This window comes from Callithrix jacchus, chromosome 9, assembly GCF_049354715.1.
Source record: "Callithrix jacchus isolate 240 chromosome 9, calJac240_pri, whole genome shotgun sequence".
Lineage (NCBI taxonomy): Eukaryota > Metazoa > Chordata > Mammalia > Primates > Cebidae > Callithrix > Callithrix jacchus.
In genome coordinates, this window is record NC_133510.1 from 30,646,225 (window position 1) to 30,668,725 (window position 22,501).

At 37.3% G+C, this 22,501-nt stretch overlaps 1 protein-coding gene across 1 annotated transcript in view; it reads left to right on the forward strand.

Moving 5' to 3' along the window:
* The first annotated feature begins 3,899 nt into the window (after positions 1-3,899).
* NELL2 (neural EGFL like 2) overlaps positions 3,900-22,501 on the forward strand; it is a 396,829-nt gene continuing 378,227 nt past the window's right edge. Inside the window, exons 1-3 of the mRNA XM_035255757.3 lie at positions 3,900-3,961; positions 4,353-4,438; positions 4,899-5,027. Of these exons, the coding sequence (XP_035111648.1) occupies positions 4,384-4,438; positions 4,899-5,027 (184 nt within the window). The 5' untranslated portion in view covers positions 3,900-3,961; positions 4,353-4,383. The remainder of the gene's footprint in view (positions 3,962-4,352; positions 4,439-4,898; positions 5,028-22,501) is intronic.

A 22,501-nucleotide genomic window follows, 5' to 3' on the forward strand; every position in this document is an offset into this window, starting at 1 on the left:
CATTAAAAAATCTGGAGACAACAGATGCTTGAGAGGATGTGGAGAAATAGTAACCCTTTTACACTATTGGTGGGAGTGTAAATTAGTTCAACCATTGGGGAAGACAGTGTGGCAATTCCTCAAGGACCTAGAAATAGAAATTCCATTTGACCCAGCAATCCCATTACTGGGTATATATCCAAAGGATTATAAATAGTTCTATTATAAAGATACATGCACACATATGTTAATTGTGGCACTGTTTACAATAGCGAAGACCTGGAACCAACCCAAATGCCCATCAATGATATACTGGACAAAGAAAATGTGGCACATATACACCATGGAATACTATGCAACCATAAAAAACGATGAGTTCGTGTTCTTTGTAGGCACTTGGATGAATCTGGAAATCGTCATTCTCAGCAAATGGACACAAGAACAGAAAACCAAACACTGCATGTTCTCACTCATAGTTGGGTATTGAACAATGAGAACATGTGGACTCAGGGAGAGGAGCATCACACACTGGGGGCAGTTCTGGGGTGGGCAGGGGAGGGATAGCGGGGAGTGGGGAGGGATAACATGGGGAGAAATGCCGGATATAGTCAAAGCGGGAATAGAGGCAGAAAACCACATGGTTATGCATGCACCTTGCAACAACCCTGCATGATCTACATATGTACCCCAGAACGTAAGGCAAAATTTAAAAAAGGTAAAGAAATAAAATATCTCCAATCACTTAAACATTCTTATTTTATGCTTTCTTTCACTTTATTTTCTGATATCCTGAGTTCTTGAGATACTAATTGTTTCTCTCTCTCTCTGTGTGTATATTTCTTGACTATTTTTTATGGTCTTTCATTTCATTATAATAATAATAACAATGACAATTATTATTATTGTTGCCATGGCAAGAATTTTCCTCTTGTGTACCAGAGGTCATAGAAAACCACTTAATAGAAGTTTTATATTTGCTTCTTCAGAAGACCCTGGGAGTTTAATGCTAGTTTTTGATTTTAGAATTTCTATTCCAGTAAGGAGTGTGATTTTGGACATTGTACCTGCAAGTGGCAAAGCTTGAGATTTGACATTTAGTATAGGTGAGTTGGTTTTCCACGAGAACATGTGAAGCTGACAAGCATTTTGCCATTTCTTGGGCCAACCATGCAAAGTTTTAACATTTCAAAGGTTTCTTTTTGTAGGAGGTATAATTCTCTAAAGCTTATTACTTTTAACAGAAGAATCAATCATATTGCCACCTTTTGTGGCTTCCAAAATATGCTGTTTTCAGTTGTGATACGGATGTTGAAATCCCACTCTATTTTACTAGGGTATAGATAGAGTCTGAATCCCCGTGTCCCACCCTTTCCCAATTCTTGCACCAGCTATTGCTTTCTCTGCCAGTCTTCCACTATGTTTTTTTCCCCTAGCACCTGGGGATTTTCTTTTTCTTAATTTATTTGTTGTGTTTTGTTTTTTGAGATGGAGTTTCTCTCATTACCCAGGCTTGAGTGCAATGGTGTGATCTCGGCTCACCACAACCTCCGCCTTCCCAGGTTCAGGCAATACTCCTGCCTCAGCCTCCTGAGTAGCTGGAATTACAGGCACGTGCCACCATGCCCAGCTAATTTTTCATATTTTTTTAAGGAGAGATGGGGTTTTACCATGTTGACCAGGATGGTCTCGATTTCTTGACCTCGTGATCCACCCGCCTCGGCCTCCCAAAGTGCTGGCATTACAGGATAGAGCCACCACGCCCGGCCCTTCTTTTTCTTAATTTAAAGCTCATCTGTGAATTTAAAAATTGGACATTTTACTTAGCTTTGATATGTGTATATGGTAGGTAGGGCTCTAAGGGTCGTTAGAGTCTACCATGTTGACTGAACTTTTCCTCATTCGGTCCGTACTTATATCAGTTTCTATGGATGCCGTAATAAATATCTAATTAGGTTAAATAATTACAGTAGCAGGTCCAACTAGAATTATTTTGGGTACCAAATACCACTGTTCTGGAGGGAGCCTAAGTGTGTATGGTACTAGAGATAAGCCTATTAATCACCAGCTTTCAACATATCATGGATGAGAGTTAGAGAAATTGGAGAGCATTCCTACTTTCATGAGTTGGTTGAATGCAGGTTGGTTAGGAGGACTTTTACATGGAAATATATGTGCATATGTATATTTATGTTTTCTTATTTTCTCTAAAAATAGCATTTTAAATAATACATTATTAATTTATTTTGTGTAACTTTTGTAGATACTTATTACAATTTAATGTTTTAGATGCACTGCTGTAGAAAGGTTTTTAATTCTCTGATGATTTTCTTTTAATTGATTAATTAAATTGTATTAATTTATTTGGCATATTTTTGCAAATTTGAGAAGTTTCATACAACAATCCTTTAACACTTGTAAGTACTGAAATATTTCTCAAAGTTTACAAAGTTACAAATAGAATTAAATGGGAGATTTGATAAGAGAGAATTAAAAATTAATTTGAAAGAGCTCCCAAATTCTGAATCTTTTAAATTCTAAGGGAAGACTTAAAAATACCCTTCACTATAATATAACATAGTATGTTTTCTCCTATTTTATAATATCTGTATCTATATGTTTATAGATAAAATGTACATTATACTCTTGCCTTGCAGGGAGTTCATACTACCCAGTAGGCATTTTGGCAACTGTAGCTATGTAGTATCCAGTTGGAGAATTCAGTACCCGCATGTTTGCATGGAAGGTTAAGAAACTCAATTGATCTTTGTACCAATTAATACTATAATGTTTTTTGAAACTCTTTTCCAAAATGAAAGTTGAATGTCAATCCTCAAAATTTACCTCAAAATTCTAGGTCTATGTTAAAAAATAGGTGCCATTGATCTTCAACATACTTTTGTCTGCTGAAAAATGGATCTGAAATGGCCCCACTGTTATGGTCCTGGACATATATGGTGAAGGGCAAGTAGAGCCTGCATGAGTGGTCAATAGTGGGATGGCTCTTCTTTCTCACTTGGGCTCCATCTCCTCCTTCTGCTTATTTATTTATTTATTCATTTATTTATTCATGTTCTCTCTCTCTCTCTCTCTCTCTCTCTCTCTCTCTCTCTCTCTCTCTCTCTCTCTCTCTCTCTCTCTCTCTCTCTCTCTCTCATCATCTCTCCTATGTAGGTAGACATTTTGCCGTGAACAGACGCTCTGGCTTAGTTCCCCTTGCCTTCTGCTAATCCGGAAGAGCCACAGTCCAGCGCTCCGCGCTGTTTTTGGCAGGGGGCGCGCGAGGTCCCGGAGCTGTCCAACACCTCCTGACCAAGTTCTCTGCGCTCTCTGCGCTGGGGAAGCTCTCCAGCGCCCCGCCCCGGGCTGGGAACCTCTCTACCAGGACTCCCGGGGCTTCCCAGGCTCTCCATCCGTCTCCGCCAGTCTCTGTCTACTTTGTCCAGCTCCACCTCGGCAGTCTAGCGAGTTTTGGCAGGCTTCCTCCCCAAGCCCTGGAAGGGGAGTGCCCTGCATCCCGCTGCTACTCCGAAGCTCAGTGCACGAGTGCACGTGGGCTTCTCTTCTTTCCCTAAAGGGCAGGCGAGCGCTTCTTGTTCCAGCCTTGCCTTCTGCGGCTGGGTGGTCTTTTTTTCTCTCCTGTCTTTCAAGACACGCTCCCGAAATCGAGGGGTGAGGGCAAAGACCGCCCATCAACTTAGCCCCTTGGATTTAGAGCTTTCGATCACGAAAGGGGGTTGGCATTACCCGGGTCATCGAGAGAGGGAGGGAGAAGAGCTGAGGCTGCAACGACTCCGGGGCTCGCTGGACAGGGTTTGGCCACGAGGAGCCCTTGCGGGAGACCAAAGCGGAGAGCCAGCCTCGCCCTCGGCGGCCCCTCCCTCCTCCTCACCCCGCCTCCTCCGACCTGCCCCTCCCTCCCCGGAGGAGCAGTCTCTGCGCGCGTCTCGCCGAGCTCTCTCCATTGTCTCTGCCTTTACAACAGGTTCGGGCGGCTGGGAAGACGGGCGGGTGCGGGGCTGCCCCAGCCAGGGCTTTCTTGGGACCGCCTCCCTGCCACTGGGTGTGCGAGTCTTTGGCTGCTTTTATTCGACTCGGGAGCTAATTCTCTGGCGGAGCTGCTCCGGGGCGAGTCCGACCCCTCCCTCCGGGCCCCCTCCCGGCCGCAGCCGCCTCGGCTCCGCGTGTGGCAATGATGTGCGCATTGGAGGGTCTAAGTTCTTCACACGCCAGGGGAGGCCTCCCTGTTCTTTCTTAGACAACCAAAGCGTATTAATCCTACTAATCAGTAAATCCGAGGCAGCAGCAGGAGAGACAAACGCTATTTTCCCGCTTGATTCCAAGAACCTCTTCGATTTTTATTTTTATTTTTAAAGAGGGAGACGATGGACTGAGCAGATCCTCACCATGGAGTCTCGGGTCTTACTGAGAACATTCTGTTTGATCTTCGGTCTCGGAGCAGGTGAGTGGCCGAAAAGCTGGGGCTGGGGAAAGGGATGACTCCTGCCTCCGGGCAACCTGGGCTGGCTGGGGAAGCCTCGTTTTTCCCGGACCCAAAGTAGGTCTGGAATGGGAAGCTTGGAGTTGGGGGCGGGTTTGGATTTGTTTTTTTTTTTTTTCTGTGCTTGCTTTGGAGACCGGGAGGCGGGTCACGCCCCTAGTCCAGGGTCAGAGGGCTGAGGGGGAACTTTGCACGGAGAGGGGTTTAAAGTAGGTCATGGAAATGGGACTGCGTGCTCCGCTATTTAAAGCGTGGCTGCTGATCTCAGGTAAGGCTCTTGGCTGAGGAGGAGGGAGTCGCCTCTCATCTTCAGTTCCCAATATTGTCGCGAAGACACGGTTCTTTGCTGCCCTGGAGGAAGAGGCTTGCATTTTGATGAAGCTTTTCCTTTTTCTCTCTCCCCCCTCATACCCCTCAACAGTTTGGGGGCTTGGTGTGGACCCTTCCCTACAGATTGACGTCTTAACAGAGTTAGAACTTGGGGAGTCCACGACCGGAGTGCGTCAGGTCCCGGGGCTGCATAATGGGACGAAAGCCTTTCTCTTTCAAGGTATGCCCGGCGTGCTGCATCTCCACTGTGGTTTTAGCTCCCATAACCCCCGGCAGGAGTTGGCCTCGCCGCTCGTCCTAACTTTGTATTGCCTCATGGATGACAGTACCTGAGATGAGATGTGGAGGGACCAGTGTGAGACACATACATACCCCTATCTCTTTTAAGTGGTTTGGTTTTTCTCCTCTGCCGCACCCTCCTCCTTCTTACTTTGTACTCTTGCCAGTTCTAATGGATAGCCCCTTAATTACAGAACAGAAACTGCGATGGCAGATGGTTGATTTTAGAATCTGGGGAACAATGAATTATAACACAAACACCTCGTTTGGGTGAAATTGATTTAGGTAGGAAACAGGATAACTTAATCTTGGTTAAGACACTGATCTCTGAAAGTTGCAGGTACAATGGTGCCCTGCTTGGAGGAATTGTTTTATGAGGGTAGCTTTCTGGAATAAGTAATGCCTTTGAATATTTTTGCCTACTGTATATCACAGTCACACTATATTTGAGGCAGGATTTATCACTGAAAGACCCTCATTCTTCCTTCATCCACCAAAAACAAGAAAAAGGGAATAATAGTCTCAAAATTATTTTGGAAAAATTTCAAGTAAATGTTAATCTAGAAGTGTACCTTGTATTATCATTAATTGTGTACTTAGGATTTTACAACTTCTTTTTGAAGTCAATGGATATTAACTGTGCGCAAATGTCTACATCTCAAATTATATTTAAATGTGTTGTGCAGTCAGAAGCAAATTCCAATACAGCAATCCTTCAACTTTGATTAACCAGAGCTTTTGAGGATTGCTTGTCTGTGGAAAGTTGCTGTAATAAGAGCGTCTAAAAGGTAGCTGAATGTGTACAGACAGCCTGGATTCACGTATAGTGAAGTATACATAGAGATATGGAGTTTGGTTTAATGTATCTGATGGACTAAAACTTCTTGCCCCACCTCACCCATATATTTTTTGTTGTTGTTGCTGTTATTTTGGTGCCATGGCTTCAAAAGTGCAACTCATAATTACTAAAGAGTTGGATATGCAAAAGGAAACCACTTCAGAAAATATGTTATCAAGAAATAGAAATGAAATAAAACTTGAGTGTTTCTGTAGTGGTGTTGTTGCCTGATATAGCCAGTATGTGTCACCATGGACACTTAACACCAAAGCTTATAGTAGGGAAAGGAGGAAATTCACATGTGTTACATTTACTTAAAACAAGTTTGCTCTTATAAAAAATTAAAATGCAATTTTCTTGTCTAAAAATTATTGTTTAAATTTTCTGTTTAAATTAATTTTTTTATTGCAAGAAATATTTATGGTAATGTTTTATTTACTTAAAGGTCTTTTTTGGAGGGTGGGGTTTGGATATTGAATCCTTTAAAAACAATGACCAAATCTAATAAAGAAGATAAGGCTACTTTGTCAGCAAAATTTCACATAGTCAGATAGATGTGTCAGTAGGGTTAAGCTTCTGGTTTTTTTGTTTCATATCATTTTGTTTTTATCTCTGATTTTTAACCCCTATGAACTGGAAATAAAGTTATTTCAGGACTACCAATTTGAGTAACTGGAAAGCTTTATAGAATCTAAAGCTCCTAATAAACAAATGGTTTTGTAGTGCTCTTAAAATTTACAAGGGTTCTTTGAATTTTATTAGTATTCTGCCTAGTTTCCTCTGAAGAGTGTCTGATCTGTCACAAATAGAAATCTTCAGGACTGTGCATTTTATGTTCTGGTGCTAGAAAACTAAACAATTTTTAGGAAATAGTTTCAGGAATCAATAACTTTTCCTAGTTAATTAAAAATGTTTAGTATTAATTTTTATTGAAATTGTCAAATTCTTCAAGGTTGGCATTGTGTTCAAAATACATATGGAACATAAAATGTTTTCTTTGAATTGTCCATAGTAACTAAATATCCATGTGCATTGATGAATTGGTTGTTTTTGTTTCCTTGTTGATGCCAAGCCCAATATTTAGACAGAGTAAATGCCTAACAGATATTTATGAGATTTGAAGATGTAAAATTTTATTTTCTGCCCAATTATGGACTTTATTTAATATAAGCAATCAATCAGCAAGTATTTCTTACATGCCGTGTTCTCAATAGGCATATATTACTGATGTATTGATTATGCTTTTGTGATTCCTTTTATTCTAAGATTTGGATTCTGAAATTGACAAAAGGTGGCCCTTTGACCATGCGTGGCATTTTGCATTACCTTGGAAAGGTCTTTGCTAATAGCATTTGGAAACTTGTTAAGAAGTCAGCTCTGAGTCTTCCTGTTTCGTTGGGATTTCCTTTGGCTTTAGAGAGAAAAAAAAATCAGACTCTGAAAATTTTATAGATTCTATTTACAGTGAGTTGAGGGTGCTGCAGATATTTTGTATAGTATATACATATACACTATACATAGTCATAGCGGGAATAGTAACAAATTACAAAACCTGTGAGATGCTCTTAGGTTTCATATAAACCTACCATACAAGTTTCTTTGTGCTATCAGATGTGTTCTAAATAAATGGAAGTGATTTTGAACCATTGAATTTTTCCTGCAGTAACATGACCATCTTCTTCTGTCAGCTTTAAAATAAAGAAATCTTGACATATACTTTCCCAATGATTTTTGTTCATTTAATATTGCTTTTCTTGTGCCAGTTTTTCTCCTTAGTGGTTTTTGAGATGCATGCAATTCTGTACTTTCTGAAACTATAAATTATTTTATTATATATACCTAACAAAAACAAATGATTGATATATATTTTAAAGTCATACCTTTTAAAAATAATAATAGCAACTATAGTATCACTAAAATGGTTTTGTTGCTGAAATTTGATTTATAATTGCTTGAAAATTTAAGTAATAAGATGCTAAATTAGATCATACCTTAATAAAATGGCTTTTGATTTTTGCCAATTACAATAATTTTCCAAAAAAAGGGTCCAGCAATTTTCTAGTCATTTCCAGCTATAATCTGACTTGCAGTCACAAAAGTACACTTATTATGCTTTTAAACAATAGAGAAGTGAATATTGACAATAAAAGACCTTTGAAAGGTTATAAAGGGTTCTACTTTCTTTAAAATCTTGCCCAAGGAAATATTTTCCAAGATAATGATCAAAACAATGTTTTTTCCTCTGTACATGAGAGATCAGGAATGAAAGCATACAGAAGTACTGTTCTAGGAGTTTCTAGCAATGTTAGCATGATTTTTAGATCTTTGATTTTAATAACTAATCTGGCCAGGTTCCCAAAATAGATAATTTCCTCTGTTGGAATACACTTTCTTCTGAAGTGTTCACAGATTTTATAATCTCATTAATCCACACAAGAGAAGCAGATAAAATCAAAGCATGTTTTTTTTTTTTTTCAAGTTAGTACATTGAAAATAAGCATAGTAGTTATTTGTAAAGAACTTTCATTTTAAAGGGAAAAAAAAGTCATGACTCTTCTTATGTCAGTTTTTGAACAGCTTTTGGTAGTAGACCATGAACTTTAGTAGGCAAAGGCAGCTGCATTGAGTAAATTGAGGTGGCATTGAGTATCTGTCTTCAGTATATTGGTTGGTGAGCATCTGTGGACTTTGAACTGTTGGTCCTTGGTGCCCAAATAGAGTGGAATAACACAGTGATTAAGAGATGCACTTAGAAACAGGTTAGACTGACGTAGAATTTCATTAGTTGTTTTACTGTGGTGAAGTTGCTTAATTTCTCTGAGCTTCGGTACCCTCAATTAAAAAATGAACATTGTTATGATGATTAAGTAAGTTATGTTCATTCCTCCAATAAGTTATTGTTATGAAACCAGTATACTGTTAGGTGTTAGGCACATAACAAATGAAGACATTAGAACTTACCTTTGACTTCACAGTGACTTAAAAGTAGCCATTGAACAATTACATAGTTACTGACTTAATCACCAGTAAGATAAATTATACGAAGCAAAACTGAAGATATAATGGGAATCTATATTTTAGTTAGAGGAGTCACAGGTTCAGCGAAACCATCTTTGAAGAATAGTCATTTAAGTTGATATTTGAAGGATATGTAAGAGTAGTCTAGAGAATAGAAAGGGACAAGTGTGTGAGCAAGGTTCTGAGCCTCTAATGAGCTTGCGTTTGAGAAAATGGAGGAAGTCTAGAGAAGTAGAAACATAGGGCATGTGATATGAAATGAAGCATATGAGGAAAGCAGGGAACAGGTTACATGGTAGGCTATATTAATAGAGCAGAATTGAAAATTTATCATCGTGTAAAGATACATTAGGGTGGGCAGAATAATGGTCCCCCATAGATGTTCATGTCTTAATTCTTGGAACCAAAGAATAGGTTACATTATATGGCAATGGGAAGTTAAGACTGCTTATCAACTTTAAGATTAGGAGGCTATCGTAGATTATCTGGGTGAGCCCTGTTTAATCAGAAGAATCTTTTAAAATGGAAAAAAGGAAGCAGAAGAGTCAGTGTTAGAGTGATGTGATATGAGAAAAAAAGAGTCTGACCACTGTGGCCTTGACATGATAATGGGCCACAACCCAAGGACTGCAGGCAGATTTTAGAAGCTGAAAAAGGCAAGAAAATGAGTTTTCCCTTAGAGCTTCCGGAAGGAACATAGTGCTACTGATGCCTTGATTTTAGACCAGTGAGACTCATTTTGGTCTTCTGATCTCCAGAACTGTGAGATAATAGATTTCTGTTAATTTAAGTCACTAAGTTTGTGGTGATTTGTTTGAGCAGCAGTAGGAAACTAATACAAATTTTGGTGGATGGAAGTGGGGTGCCGGTGTAAGAAATACCTAAAAAATATGGAATTGCCTTTGGAATTGGACAATAGGCAGATGCTGGATGAATTTTGAGAAGCATGATAGAAAAAGCCTAGATTCCCTTGAATAGACTTTCAGTAGAAATATGGATACTGGTGACTGTACTCTGAGGACTCAAAAGAAAGTGAAGGGCATGATAGAGAGAAAATCAAAATCACCTCTGAATATACCTAAATTATCACAAGCAGAGCATTGGTGAGGTATAGACGTTAAAGGACTGTTATTGAGGGCCCAGATGGAAATAAGGAATTTGTTATAAACTGGAGGAAAGGGGATCCTTCTTATATACTGGCAAAAAACTTACCTGAATTGTATCCTGTGGTTATGTGGAAAGCAAAACTTGTAAACAATGAACTTAGATTTTAGCTAAGGTGATTTGTAAGCAACAAGAGTGTTGAAGGTGCACTCTGGCTTTTTCTTGCTGTTTTGTAGCAACATGTGAGAGGAGAAAGAGATTTAGGGAATAACTGTTAAGCAAAACTTATTCATAACTTGATATTTGAAAAATTATAAGCCTATTCAGATTCCAAAACATGTTAAAATAGAATGTTCACTGTCAGGAATACCTGATTTGAAAAGAAAGCCAAGGATGTGACTAGAAAATATTTTGCTAATGCCTCAGAAATATCAAAAGGTCAGAGTATTCAGTTAAATTGAGGAGGCTCTTTGAAGAACATATGGCTCATAGGTCCCCTCAACCATTTCAGCAGAGGTCACAAATAGAGATGGAATTATCCAAGAAATATCTCCATAGATATGGAGGAGCCTTTTTTGTTTAGTGGAGTGAATCCCCATGACATACATGAAAGATCTATAAGGTTCTTAGGAATATTAGGCCAGTAAAATTGCTGCTGGTGGGGCCTGAAAGTATCAGTAAGAGAATAAAGTGAAAGAAGATGTTGGATTCCCAAAATTCTAAAAGCGAAAAACAGGCTCACTTAGCTGTAAACATTTCTGTGAAGCTGTCTTTCATGAAAAAATAAGGTTAATTTCAGAGGGCAGAACTCGGAGCCCAGAGCATGTCGCTGACTTCAGACAGTGGAGCCAAGAATTACAGAAAATTATTTCTAGGTCTTGAAACCAAATGGTGTTCACCTGGTTGGATTTTAAAATTGCTTGGGTATGGCAGATGGTTTTTTTTTTTTTTTCCATTTTCTCCCTTTTTGCATGAGAATATTTAGAATTATCACCTTTATCTTCCTTAGCATTGTATTTTTGAGAGCAGATAGCTTATTTCAGGGTGTGCCTCAGAATGGCTCATACTGAGCACCTTTCTCATATCTGTTTTAGATGATTTGGATGATGAGATTTGAGAATTTTTTTGTTGTTTTATGTTTTTGTTACTTAGAATTTAATTATTTTTAAGTTGACAAAAGTACACATTTATTGTGTATAACAATGTTTTGAAATATATATACATTGTGGAATGGCTAAATTGAGCAAATTAACATATTCATTACCTCATGTACTTATAATTTTTTTGTGGTGAGAACACTTAAAATCTATTTGAAATTTTAAAGAATACAATGTATTATTATTATAGTTACTACGTTGTACCATAGTTCTCGTGAACACATTGTGCCATCTATTTGAATTTTGGTATCCTTTGACCAACATCTCCCATCAACTACCCCTATCCTCAGACCCTTGTAACCACCATTCTACTTTCTGCTCCTGTAAGTTAAACTTTTTAAGATCCCACATATAAATGAGATCATGTGATATTTGCCTTTCTGTGACTGCCTTATTTCACTTTACGTAGTCTTCCACGTTGATCCATGTTGTCTCAAATAACAGGATTTTCTTCTTTGAGGTGGAATCGTATTACATTCCACACATATATAATAGTATTATACACACACATATATATACTCATATATATGTATATATATGCACACATATATATAACATTTTCTTTATGCATTCTTTTATATTCTTACGTTCTTTGCAGTATTATTCATAAAAGCCAGGATGTGACATCAACCTAATTAATGGTCATCAATGGATGAATGAATAAAGAAAAATGTCATTGGAATTTCAATAAGGGTTGCAGTAAATCTGTAGATCATTTTGGATAGTTTGGACATTTTAACAATATTAATTCTTTGAATCCATGAACACAGGTTATTGTTTCATTTATTTGTGTCTTCTTCATTTCTTTCATCAGTGTTTTATAGTTTCAGTGCACAGATCTTTCACCTTCTTGATTAAATTTGTATGTAAGTATTTTATTTTTTCCTAGCCATTTTAAATGAAGTTGTTTTTGTGATTTCTTTTTCAGATAGTTCTTTTTTTTTTTGAGACGGAAACTCACTCTTTCACCTGTGCAGTGGTGTGATCTTGGCTCACTGCAACCTCTGCTTCCTCGTTCAAATTATTTTCCTGCATCAGCATCCCAAGTAACTAGGATTAACACCCTTCACCATGCCCTGCTAATTTTTTTTTAATTTTTAGTAGAGACAGGGTTTCGACATGTTGGCCAGGCCAGTCTCAAACTCCTCACCTCAAGTGATCCACGCACCTTGGGTTCCCAAAGTGCTAAGATTACAGGCATGAGCCACTGTACCTGACTATGTTAATACATAGAAACACTACTTCTTTTTTGTATGTTGATTTTGTATACTGAAACTTCACTGAAATCATTTACTAGTTCTGACAAATTTTTGGTGGCATCTTCAGAGTTTTCTAGATATAAGATGATGTTAACTGCAAACAGGATAAATTAACCTTTTTCTTTCCAATTTTGATGCCGTTTATTTCTTTCTCTTGCCTCATTGCTCTCTCTAGGACTTACAGTACCATATTAAATAGAAGTGGCAAGATTGAGCATCCTTGTCTTTCTCCTTATCTTAGAGGAAAAGCTTTCAACTTTTTACTGTTGAGCATAATGTTAGCTGAAGATTTATTATATCTGAGCTTTATTGTGTTGAGATACATTTCTTCTGTACATTTGTTGAGAGTTTTAATCATGAAATTATGTTGAATTTTATCAAATCCTTTTTCTGCATATATTAAAATGATCATATGGATTTTGGCCTTTATTCTGTTAATTTGGTGTATCACATTTATGGATTTGTGTATGTTAAGCCATTCTTGCATTCTTGGGATAAATCCTACTTGATCATGGTGAATGATACTTTTAATGTGCTGTTCAGTTTGGTTTGCTTGTATTTTGTTGAGGATTATTGCCTTTCTGTCTATAAGGAATATTGGCCTGTAATTTCCTTGTAGTATCCTTACTTGGCTTTGGTGTCATATTAATACTGGCAATATAAGATAAATTTGGAATTTTTTCCCACTTCATTTTTTTGGAAGAGTTTGAGATGAATTGGTATTAGTTATTTAAATAGAATTTAGCAGTGCAGCCATCAAGCCTTGGACTTTTCTTTGATGAAGGACTTTTTATTAGTGACTCAATTTCCTTACAAGTTATTTGTCTGTTCAGATTTAAAAATTTTTTTCATGATTTAATTTTGGTATGTTGTGTGTGTCTAGGAATGTACTCATTTCTTCTAAATTTATCTAATTTGTTGGCATATAATTTTTTATAGTAGTCTCACGATTTTTTATATTTCTGTTGTATCAGTTATAATGTCTCATCTTTCATTTCTGATTTTATTTATTTGAATCTTCTTTTTTTCTTAGATTTCTTAGCTAAAGGTATGTCAATTTTGTTTCTCTTCATTAGAAAACTAATCTTCATTAGAAAACTACTCTGTTTCATTTATTTTTTTCTGTTATTTTTTAGTCTCTTTCACTTATTTCTGCTAGGTTCTTTATTATTTCATTCCTTCTACTAACTTTGGTCTTACTTTGTTTTTCTCTTTGTAATTCATTTACTTGTAACTTTAGGTTATTTGAGATTTTCTTTTTTTTAAATGTAGGCATTTGTTACTATAAACTTACTTCTGAGAACTGCTTTTGCTGCATCCTTTAAGTTTTGGTATGTTGTGTCCATTCTTATTTGTCTCAAGATGTTTTCTAATTTCCATTTTAATTTTGTTTTTGACCAATTGGTTGTTCATGAGCATGTTAATTTTTAAAATATTTTTTATTGCATTTTAGGTTTTGGGTACATGTGAAAAACATGCAAGATTGTTGCATAGGTACACACATGGCAGTGTGATTGCTGCCTTCCTCCCCTTCACCTATATCTGGCATTTCTACCCATGCCATCTTTCCCCAACTCCCCACCCCCGACTGTCCCTCCCCTATTTCCCTTTAACAGACCCCAGTGTGTAGTGCTTCCCTCCCTGAGTCCATGTGTTCTCATTGTTCAACATCTCCTGTGAGTGAGAACATGCGGTGTTTGATTTTCTGTTCTTGTGTCAGTTTGCTGAGAATGATGGTTTCCAGGTTCATCCATGTCCCTACAAAGGACATGAACCCATCGTTTTTGATGGCTGCATAATATTCCATGGTATATATGTGCCACATTTTCCCTGTCCAGTCTATCATTGATGGGCATTTGGGTTGGTTCCAGGTCTTTGCTGTTGTAAACTGTGCTGCAATGAACATTCATGTGCATGTGTCCTTATAATCCTTTGGATATATACCCAGTAATGGGATTGCTGGGTCAAATTTGAACATGTTAATTTTTATGTATTTGCAAATTTTGTGGAACTCTTCTGTTATTGATTTCTAGTTTCATTTCTGTTTTAATCTCTTCTGGCTACTATAACAAAATATCTTGGATTGGGTAATTTTTTATTTCTCACAATCGTGGAGGCTAAGAAGTCCAAGAGCAAGGTACCAGCAGATTCAGTGTCTGGTGAGGGCCATTCCTCATAGATGCACCTTCTTTGTGTCTTCACATGCTGGAAGGGATGCATGCTGTAGCCTCACATGGCAGAAGGCCAAAAGACTCTAGGGTGCTTCCTTCAATCTCTTTTATGAGAGCATTAATGTCATTCATGAGAGTGGATCACTGATGACTTTCCAAAGGACCCACCTCTTAATAATGTCACATTATATATTAGGTTCCAATATATGAATCTTGGAAGGACTTATACATTTAAACCATGGCAATACCATTGTGGTTGGAAAAGGTACTTGATATGATTTCATTATTTTTAAATTTGTTAAGACTTTTTTAATGGTCTAACCTCTGATGTATTCTGGAGCATGTTCCATGTGTGCTTGAGAAGAATGAGTATGCTGCTGCTGTTGGATGAAATGTTCTTTATATATCTGTTAGGTCCATTTGATCTAAAGTGTAGTTTAAATTAAACGTTTCCTTATTGATTTTCTGTCTGGATGATTTGTTCATTGCTGAAAGTAGAGTATTAAGGTTTCCTACTGCTATTGTATTGTATTGCAGTCTATTGCTTCTTTTAGATATATTAATATTTGGTTTATATATTTAGATGTACTGATATAAGTTGCATTTATATTTATAATTGTTATATCTTCTTGATAAATTTACCCCTTTATCATTACATAATGTACTTTTCCTTATTTTACAGTTTTTGACTTAAAGTAATATTTTATTTGATGTAAGTATAGCCACCCTCCTCTATTTTGTTTTCCATTTTCAAGTAATTTTTTTTTAATCCCTTCACTTTCTATCTTCATGTGTTCTTAAAAGTGAAGTGAGTCTCTTACAGGTAGCATGTATCTAGGTCTTGCTTTGTATTTTTTAAATACATTCATCCACTTTATGTCTTTTGATAGCAGGATTTAGTCCATTTGCTTGCAAGGTAATTATTGATAAGTAAGAACTTACTACAGGCATTATGTTAATTATTTTAATGGTTGTTTTGTACATCATTTATTCCTTTCCTCCTCTCTTGTTGTCTTTCTTTGTGCTTAGGTGATTTCCTCTGGTGGTATGCTTTGATTCCTTTCCTTTTATTTTTTATGTATCTAAAATAGATTCTTTTTGTAGTTACCACAGGCCTTTCATAAAATATTTATAACAGGCTATTTTAAGCTGATAACTTAACTTTGATCTCAGAAGAAAAACTCCACATTTACTGCACTTCTCTGCCTACATTTTATTTTATTTTTTGATGCACAGTTTGCATCTTTTTATATTGTGTATTCCTTAACAAATTACTGTAGCTTTTATTATTTTTAAATAGTTTTGACTTTTAACCTTCATACCAAAGATATAAGTGATTTACACACCACCATTATAATATTAGAGTATTCTAAATTTGACTTACTTCATTTTACCAGTGAGTTTTATATTTCAGATGTTTTTAGGTTACTGATTAGCATCCTTTTCTTTCAGCTTGAAGAACTCCCTAGCATTTCTTGTAAGACAGGTCTGGTGTTGATAAACTCCCTTAGCTTTTGTTTGTCTGGTAAAGTCTTTATTTCTCCTTTATTTTTGAAGGGAATGTTTGCTGGGTTCAATATTCTTCATTGGCAGTTTTTTTATAATTACTTCTACACTTTTAATATCATCTGACTCTTTCCTGGTCTGTAAGACTTCTGCTGAGAAAACTTCTGTTAACTTTATTGGAACTCCTTTATATGTGATTTGGCTCTTTTCACTAGTTTTAGGAGTTTTTTTTGCATTTGATTTTTGACAGTTTTATTATAATACATCATGACGTAGTCTTATTTGGATTGGATCTAGTTGAAGACTGTTGACCTTTCTGTATCTGGATATCTTTCTCCAGAATTGAATTGTTTTCTGCTACTATTTCTTTAAAGAAGCTGGAAATCATTATTCTCAGCAAACTAACACAGGAACAGAAAACCAAACACTACATGTTTTTACTCATTAGTGGGAGTTGAACAGTGAGAACACATGGACCCAGGGAGGGGAATATCAAACACTGGGGCCTGTTGGGGGTGGGGGCCTAAGGGATGGATAGTATTAGGAGAAATACCTAATATAGATGACAGGTTGATGGGTTCAGCAAACCACCATGGCACATGTATACCTATGTAACAAACTTGCATGTTCTGCACATGTATCTCAGAACTTAAAATATTTAAAAAAGAAAAGGTTTTTATTGTCTCTTTTTTATTCCTTCTTAAGCTTCTGATGCCATCTCATAAATCCTGTAAGCTTTCTTTTTTCCATTTTATGCTTTTTCCTTTTCTGACTATATGTTTTCAAATAACCTGTCTTTGAGTTCACAGATCCTTTCTTTCAATTGATAATTCTGTTGCTGATGCTGTGCATTGCATTTATCATATCATGCACTGTGTTTTTTAGCTCAAGAATTTCTTTGTGTTTTTTCTACATATAATTTTAAACTTTCCATTAATCTCCTTTCTGTTTAGAAAAAAACTGCAGCTCACTGCCAGCACTCATCTAATTTTGCATAAACATGTGTTTTGAGGCTGAAGCAAATCTGACTGATTTTCAATGTGAAAATAAAATATAAAAACTGTTTTTGGAGTTATTTCTAAACAGAACTAACATCAGAATTATTTAAATTATCAGAATCATCAATTTTGGAAAAACCAGATTCATCAGATTAATATTTGGTCAACAATTGTTTGAGAACAATGTTGACATTTGCATAGGAATGCTACACTTTCTAGGGTTTGACAGTTTCAGCAATTGAGAATTACTATATTTTGTAAGTGGAAATACCACTATTAAAAATGAAATGCTATAAATAGAATGATGTCCTTTGTTTCTAAAGCCTTTTTACTGGAACAATGTGAAAATAATTTAAAAAAGCAAGATATTTCATGGTAAAGTTATCTCAGGGTAAACACTGCAGGTGCAAGTGCTGCTGGTGAGTATTCTCGGGGCAAATGGGAAAAGAGTTAAACTTCTTATTTTGATCTTTCATTGTTTTCCTGCTTTTATTGAATTATTTATCTCTACTTTCCTGAGGTTTTCTGAGCTTTATTAAAACAGTTGTTTTGGATGCTTTATCATTAAGTTTATATGTTTTCATTTCTTTGGGGTCAGCTATTGGGAGATTATTGTGCTCTTTTGGTGGTGGTATATCTCCTTTGCTTTTTGGGTTTCTTGTTGCTTGTGTTAAAGTCAGTGCATTTTAAGAAGTAGGGACTTATTCTAGTCTTTGCACACTGGCTTTGTCTGGGAAAGGTCTCCACCAGTCAGCCAGTTCATAGATTCTAGGAAGGCTGTCTGACATCATTGGTGGGAAGACTTATTGCTGGAGTCCTCAGATGGGGTGTTCTGGTTTCTGGGTTAGCAGTTTGGTGGGCCTGTTGCCTGGACTAACTTATTGTGTCTGTGGGGCTAGCCTGGAGCCGTAGTCCATAGGCACTGGCCTGGTGATGGAATGGGCACACTTAGACCCAGCTTTAGGGTGGCGTTTGTGGATAGAGGCTGCCAATTTGGTGCTAGGGTAGGCCTAAAGCCTGGGACAGTGAGGGCCATCTCAGTGCTGGGGGTGGTTCAGAGCCCATATCTGCTGCAGCTACTTGTTTCTGGGGTGGGTCTGGAGCCTGGGTCTGTAGGGGCCACTTTAATGTTGAGACTGGTTCAGAGCTTGAGGCTACATGTGTTGGCCTGACAGTGGGGGCAGCCCAAAGACCAAGTCCGATTGGCCCGCCTGGAGCCTGAGGCTGTGGGATCTGGTTTGGCAATAGAATGAGTTTGGAGGCTCAATCTGTGGATACTAGCCTAGAGTTTGTGGCTGTGGAGTTGTACCTCATGTTGGGTTTTACTGAGGCAGGCTTAATTTTGAGGTCTGAAACAAAGTCAAGTGCTTATTTTTATTTCCTTTCTAAGATTATTGTTTTCCATGCTATGCTGCCTGTCTCTCGGGGAAAGTGAGATGGGTAATGTAAAATTGTCCTTACTGCTCTTTTCAATATGCCTTTTCTTATTTCTGTGCCACACCCAGGTGCTGTAATCTTTTACCTGGTTTTCTTAGCTTTTGTGATGGTATTGTTATATGTTGATAGGTGTTCTAACTGATGTTTCTGTCAGGGGGATGAGGGCTGGTAAGTCCTATTTCACTATCTTTCTAATGTGTGGTTCTTGGGACTTCTGAACTGATTAAGATTTACATGAGATTTTTGAACTTTGAATTGATACATTAATGGGTTGGAAATTTGGGGGACTTTTGCATGTACTATGGATGTGAATCTTTGGGGATCAGGGAAAGACTGTGGTAGGCTAATTGATAGTCAGCTGTCCACATACTCATCTCCAGAACCAGTGAATATGTTGTTACAGGGCAAGGGGAGATTAGATTTGCAGATGATGTTAAGGTGGTTAACCAGCTGACTTAAAAATAAGGAGATTATCGTGGATTGTGTGGTGGTCCCTATGTAATCACAAGGGGTCTTTTAATTGTGCGAGAGGGATGTATTTGGGTATGTCTCAATATGATACAGTGTTTAACACTTGACTGGCCATCCCTGGCTTTGAAGTTGGAAGGCAGCCATGAGTCAAGAAATGTAGACATTTTCTAGAAGCTATAAAAAATAAGAAAACAAGTTTTCTCTTAGAACCTCCAAAAGGAACACAGCTCTACTGACACCTTGGGTTTGCTTAGTGACACCCATTTGGAACTACTGATCTCTAGAACTGCAAGATAAATTTGTGTTAATTTAGCCACTGAGTTTGTGGTGATTTGTTACAAAAGAAATAGAAAACGAATATATATCTTGAACATTAGCAGTCATTTATTTTATAACCAAATTAAACTTTCTTTTGAGCTCTCATTTAACTCTGTAACATAATGTGTTTATGGGGTGGCTGGCAACTTGGTATTGACAGTTAAAATTATATGTCATGTTAGTCATTTGGGGTGCACAATAGTTTTTTTAAACATGTCAACTCAGTCTTTGTGGTAAATGCTGAGTATTTAAGGGATTTTTCCCATCATTTATGAACTAATTCTGAGAACAAATAGAGTAAAATCAAATGTGAAATTTTTTATTGTATTGTTTGTTTCAACAATACACCCTTTCTCCTCAAAATGTTAATCTGGATATAGAGGGGGAAAATTAGAAAGCATTAACATTTTGAAGATAGGACAACACTTAGCATGCTGTTTGGCACTAGCAAGTGTAGCAGCTATAATTATTGACAGGGTCAAGCATAAATAGAAGTGCCCTCTGAAAAGTGCCAGGGATATCAGAGGAACACTGACTTGATTCTGAAGGAGCTGGAGCAATCTTAACAGGCTCTGGCAAGTGAATGACTTTCAATGTCATGGCTGAAGTACACTCTGGGTAACAACTGAAGTGAAGGGTTTCTATCTTTCTTTGGCTTCATTCCACCTCTTGTTGGCTTATTCTCTTCATGTTTGTTCTAGATCCCATTCTTGTAGGCATCTATTCTTTCTTTTATTCTAGATTATCTGCCTACAATTCAATACCTACCAAGGTACTGATAACTGAGGCATACACAACAAGACTTTCTAATGTGATGTGTCTCCTGTTGTTGTTGTTGTTGTTGTTGTTGTTGTTTTTGAGATGGAGTCTCACTCTGTTGCCCAGGCTGGAGTGCAATGATGTGATCTCTGCTCACTACAACAGCCACCCTCCAGGTTCAAGTGATTCTCTCGCCTCAGCCTCCTGAGTAGCTGGGATTATAGGCACCTGCCATCATGCCCAGCTAATTTTTAAATTTTTGTAGAGACAGGGTTTCAGCATGTTGAGCAGTCTGGTCTTGAGCCCCTGACCTCAGGTGATCCACCTGCTTTGGCTTCCGAAAGTGCTGGGATTAGAGGTGTGAGCCACTGCGCCCAGCCTTCCTGTTGATTTTAATTAAATTCCATTTAACAAATATTTATTGCACTGCTTCTGTTTTAAGGATGGAGATCACAATAAAATATAGGGAAAGGAAATGACTATATAAATTATTATGGTGAAATAGGAACCAAAATTTTACTGTAAGTTGTGAAAAAGAAAATTTGGGACTTTATCTTGAAGAATGATTAGAAAACTAGGAAAATTAGATCCTAGTCTATATATGACAAACTGTAGGTAATCATTTAACGACAAGCTAATTCTAAGAAGAAATAGTGTAAAATCAAGTGCTCAGTATTTTGTTGTTTCTTTTTGCAAAAATATCTGAGGATTCTTTGAAGTACTTATCATTCTGGTTAAATCTTAATTTTAATAAAAAATTTATCTACCTGTATCAGATCATCGTAACTTAGGGCCTTAGCACTTTTCTTACATTGCTTTTATTGAATTCATGAAATTTTTTATTTTTTGCCCGATTTCAGTTTCTAATTGACATTGCTGGGATAGACATTAGTCTTAGGCAGGAAAATTTTCTAAGCAAACAGCTTATCAATGAATTTTTTTTGTGGTGACTTTTGCTTCACTGTATAAACTCATGTTTTTAGAGACTCAGATATTGATCCCTGTAATTAAAAAGGATTAGTGAAGGAGCTGTTGGGGAAGAAAAAAGTATAGCATAGCTTCTCCTTCTCTTATGTGGCCAGCTGTCAGGAACTGGGCATTTGAGCACATATTTCCTGAACTGTTTTTGATGATGCCTCTGCTAACAGTCTTCATTCCTGGGAAAGGAGAGTAACCCAGACAACCATGTGTCTCTCCCTACAAAGGAAAATATATGGAATGAGGACTGCAAATCACTGATCTGAGGTCACACTGTACTCCAGACAAAGAGAATAAATGATGGAGGTAATTCTGGGTTTATGTCGATGTGCATTAACATTTAGGAGAGTGGCTTGGGAGCTAGACATCTTCATGTCCAGTCTTGGCTCCTTTGTTAACTAGTTGTATGAATTTGATCTTGTTACTTATTTCTGCCTCAATTGGCATAATAATAGTACTACTTCTTAGGGTTGATGCATAGTAGGAACAAAACTATGCCTGACATTTACTAAACATTCACTAAATTTTAATTATTATTTTTATTTTGGTATTAGCTTATCAGAAGATCATGCTCCCTTGGACTTTTTAGGGGGCTTTCAGGTGGAAATACTAGACTTTGTGGTGGAGCTAATTAAGATGACTTTCATGTGCTAAACGGAGGACAGGTGAAGGTCATCTGGACTGGGGGAGAAACTGGCCCCAAAGCATTTTCTGTTCTACTTTTGCTGTTTTTGGTTCTTAATGGGGAGTAAAGGATATATGGATTTGGGTAGGAAGGGATGAAAACAAATGGCAGATTAGGAGAGGAAGGGATTTAATCTACCTTGTTGTTCCAATGTTTTAGAAGTTGGGGAGCATCGAGACAACCAGTAAAGGAAGATTCAGGACATAGCTCCTCTCTACAGCAGCCCCAACATAATACTTTTCAAGCACAATTAAAGCTTAGGTTTTGAGTTCTATATTGTGGGGATAAGTGTTAGAAGTTCTGAAAAACAAATGACACAATTGTTTTGCCTGACTGTCTGAATAAACTTGGTGCTCCTTGGTAGTGATTTGGTCTATTCGTGGAAGCTGGTGGTGGAGGATAAGATTTCAGGGAGCCTTTAATAGTGTTTTAGGGGCCAGTGGCATCTTGATGGATCTGCTGGGGTGGTCCTGTGAGCCCTTTGTGAAGAGGGTTTATTTTTCTCCACATTTCCTGTTACTTCTTTGGTGTTGTTTCTTGAATGTCATTCTTATATTACTATTTATTTCTATAATCTAAAGTTCTTGTGCTGATTTTGATTCCAGTAGCACCTGTGACTGATTTACTGCCTTTTAATGAGAATGCAGGTTCTCTAAGGAAAAGATCATTTTCCTCTATTTCTCTTGGCCACCAGCAACTCTGTGCTGGCCTTCTTT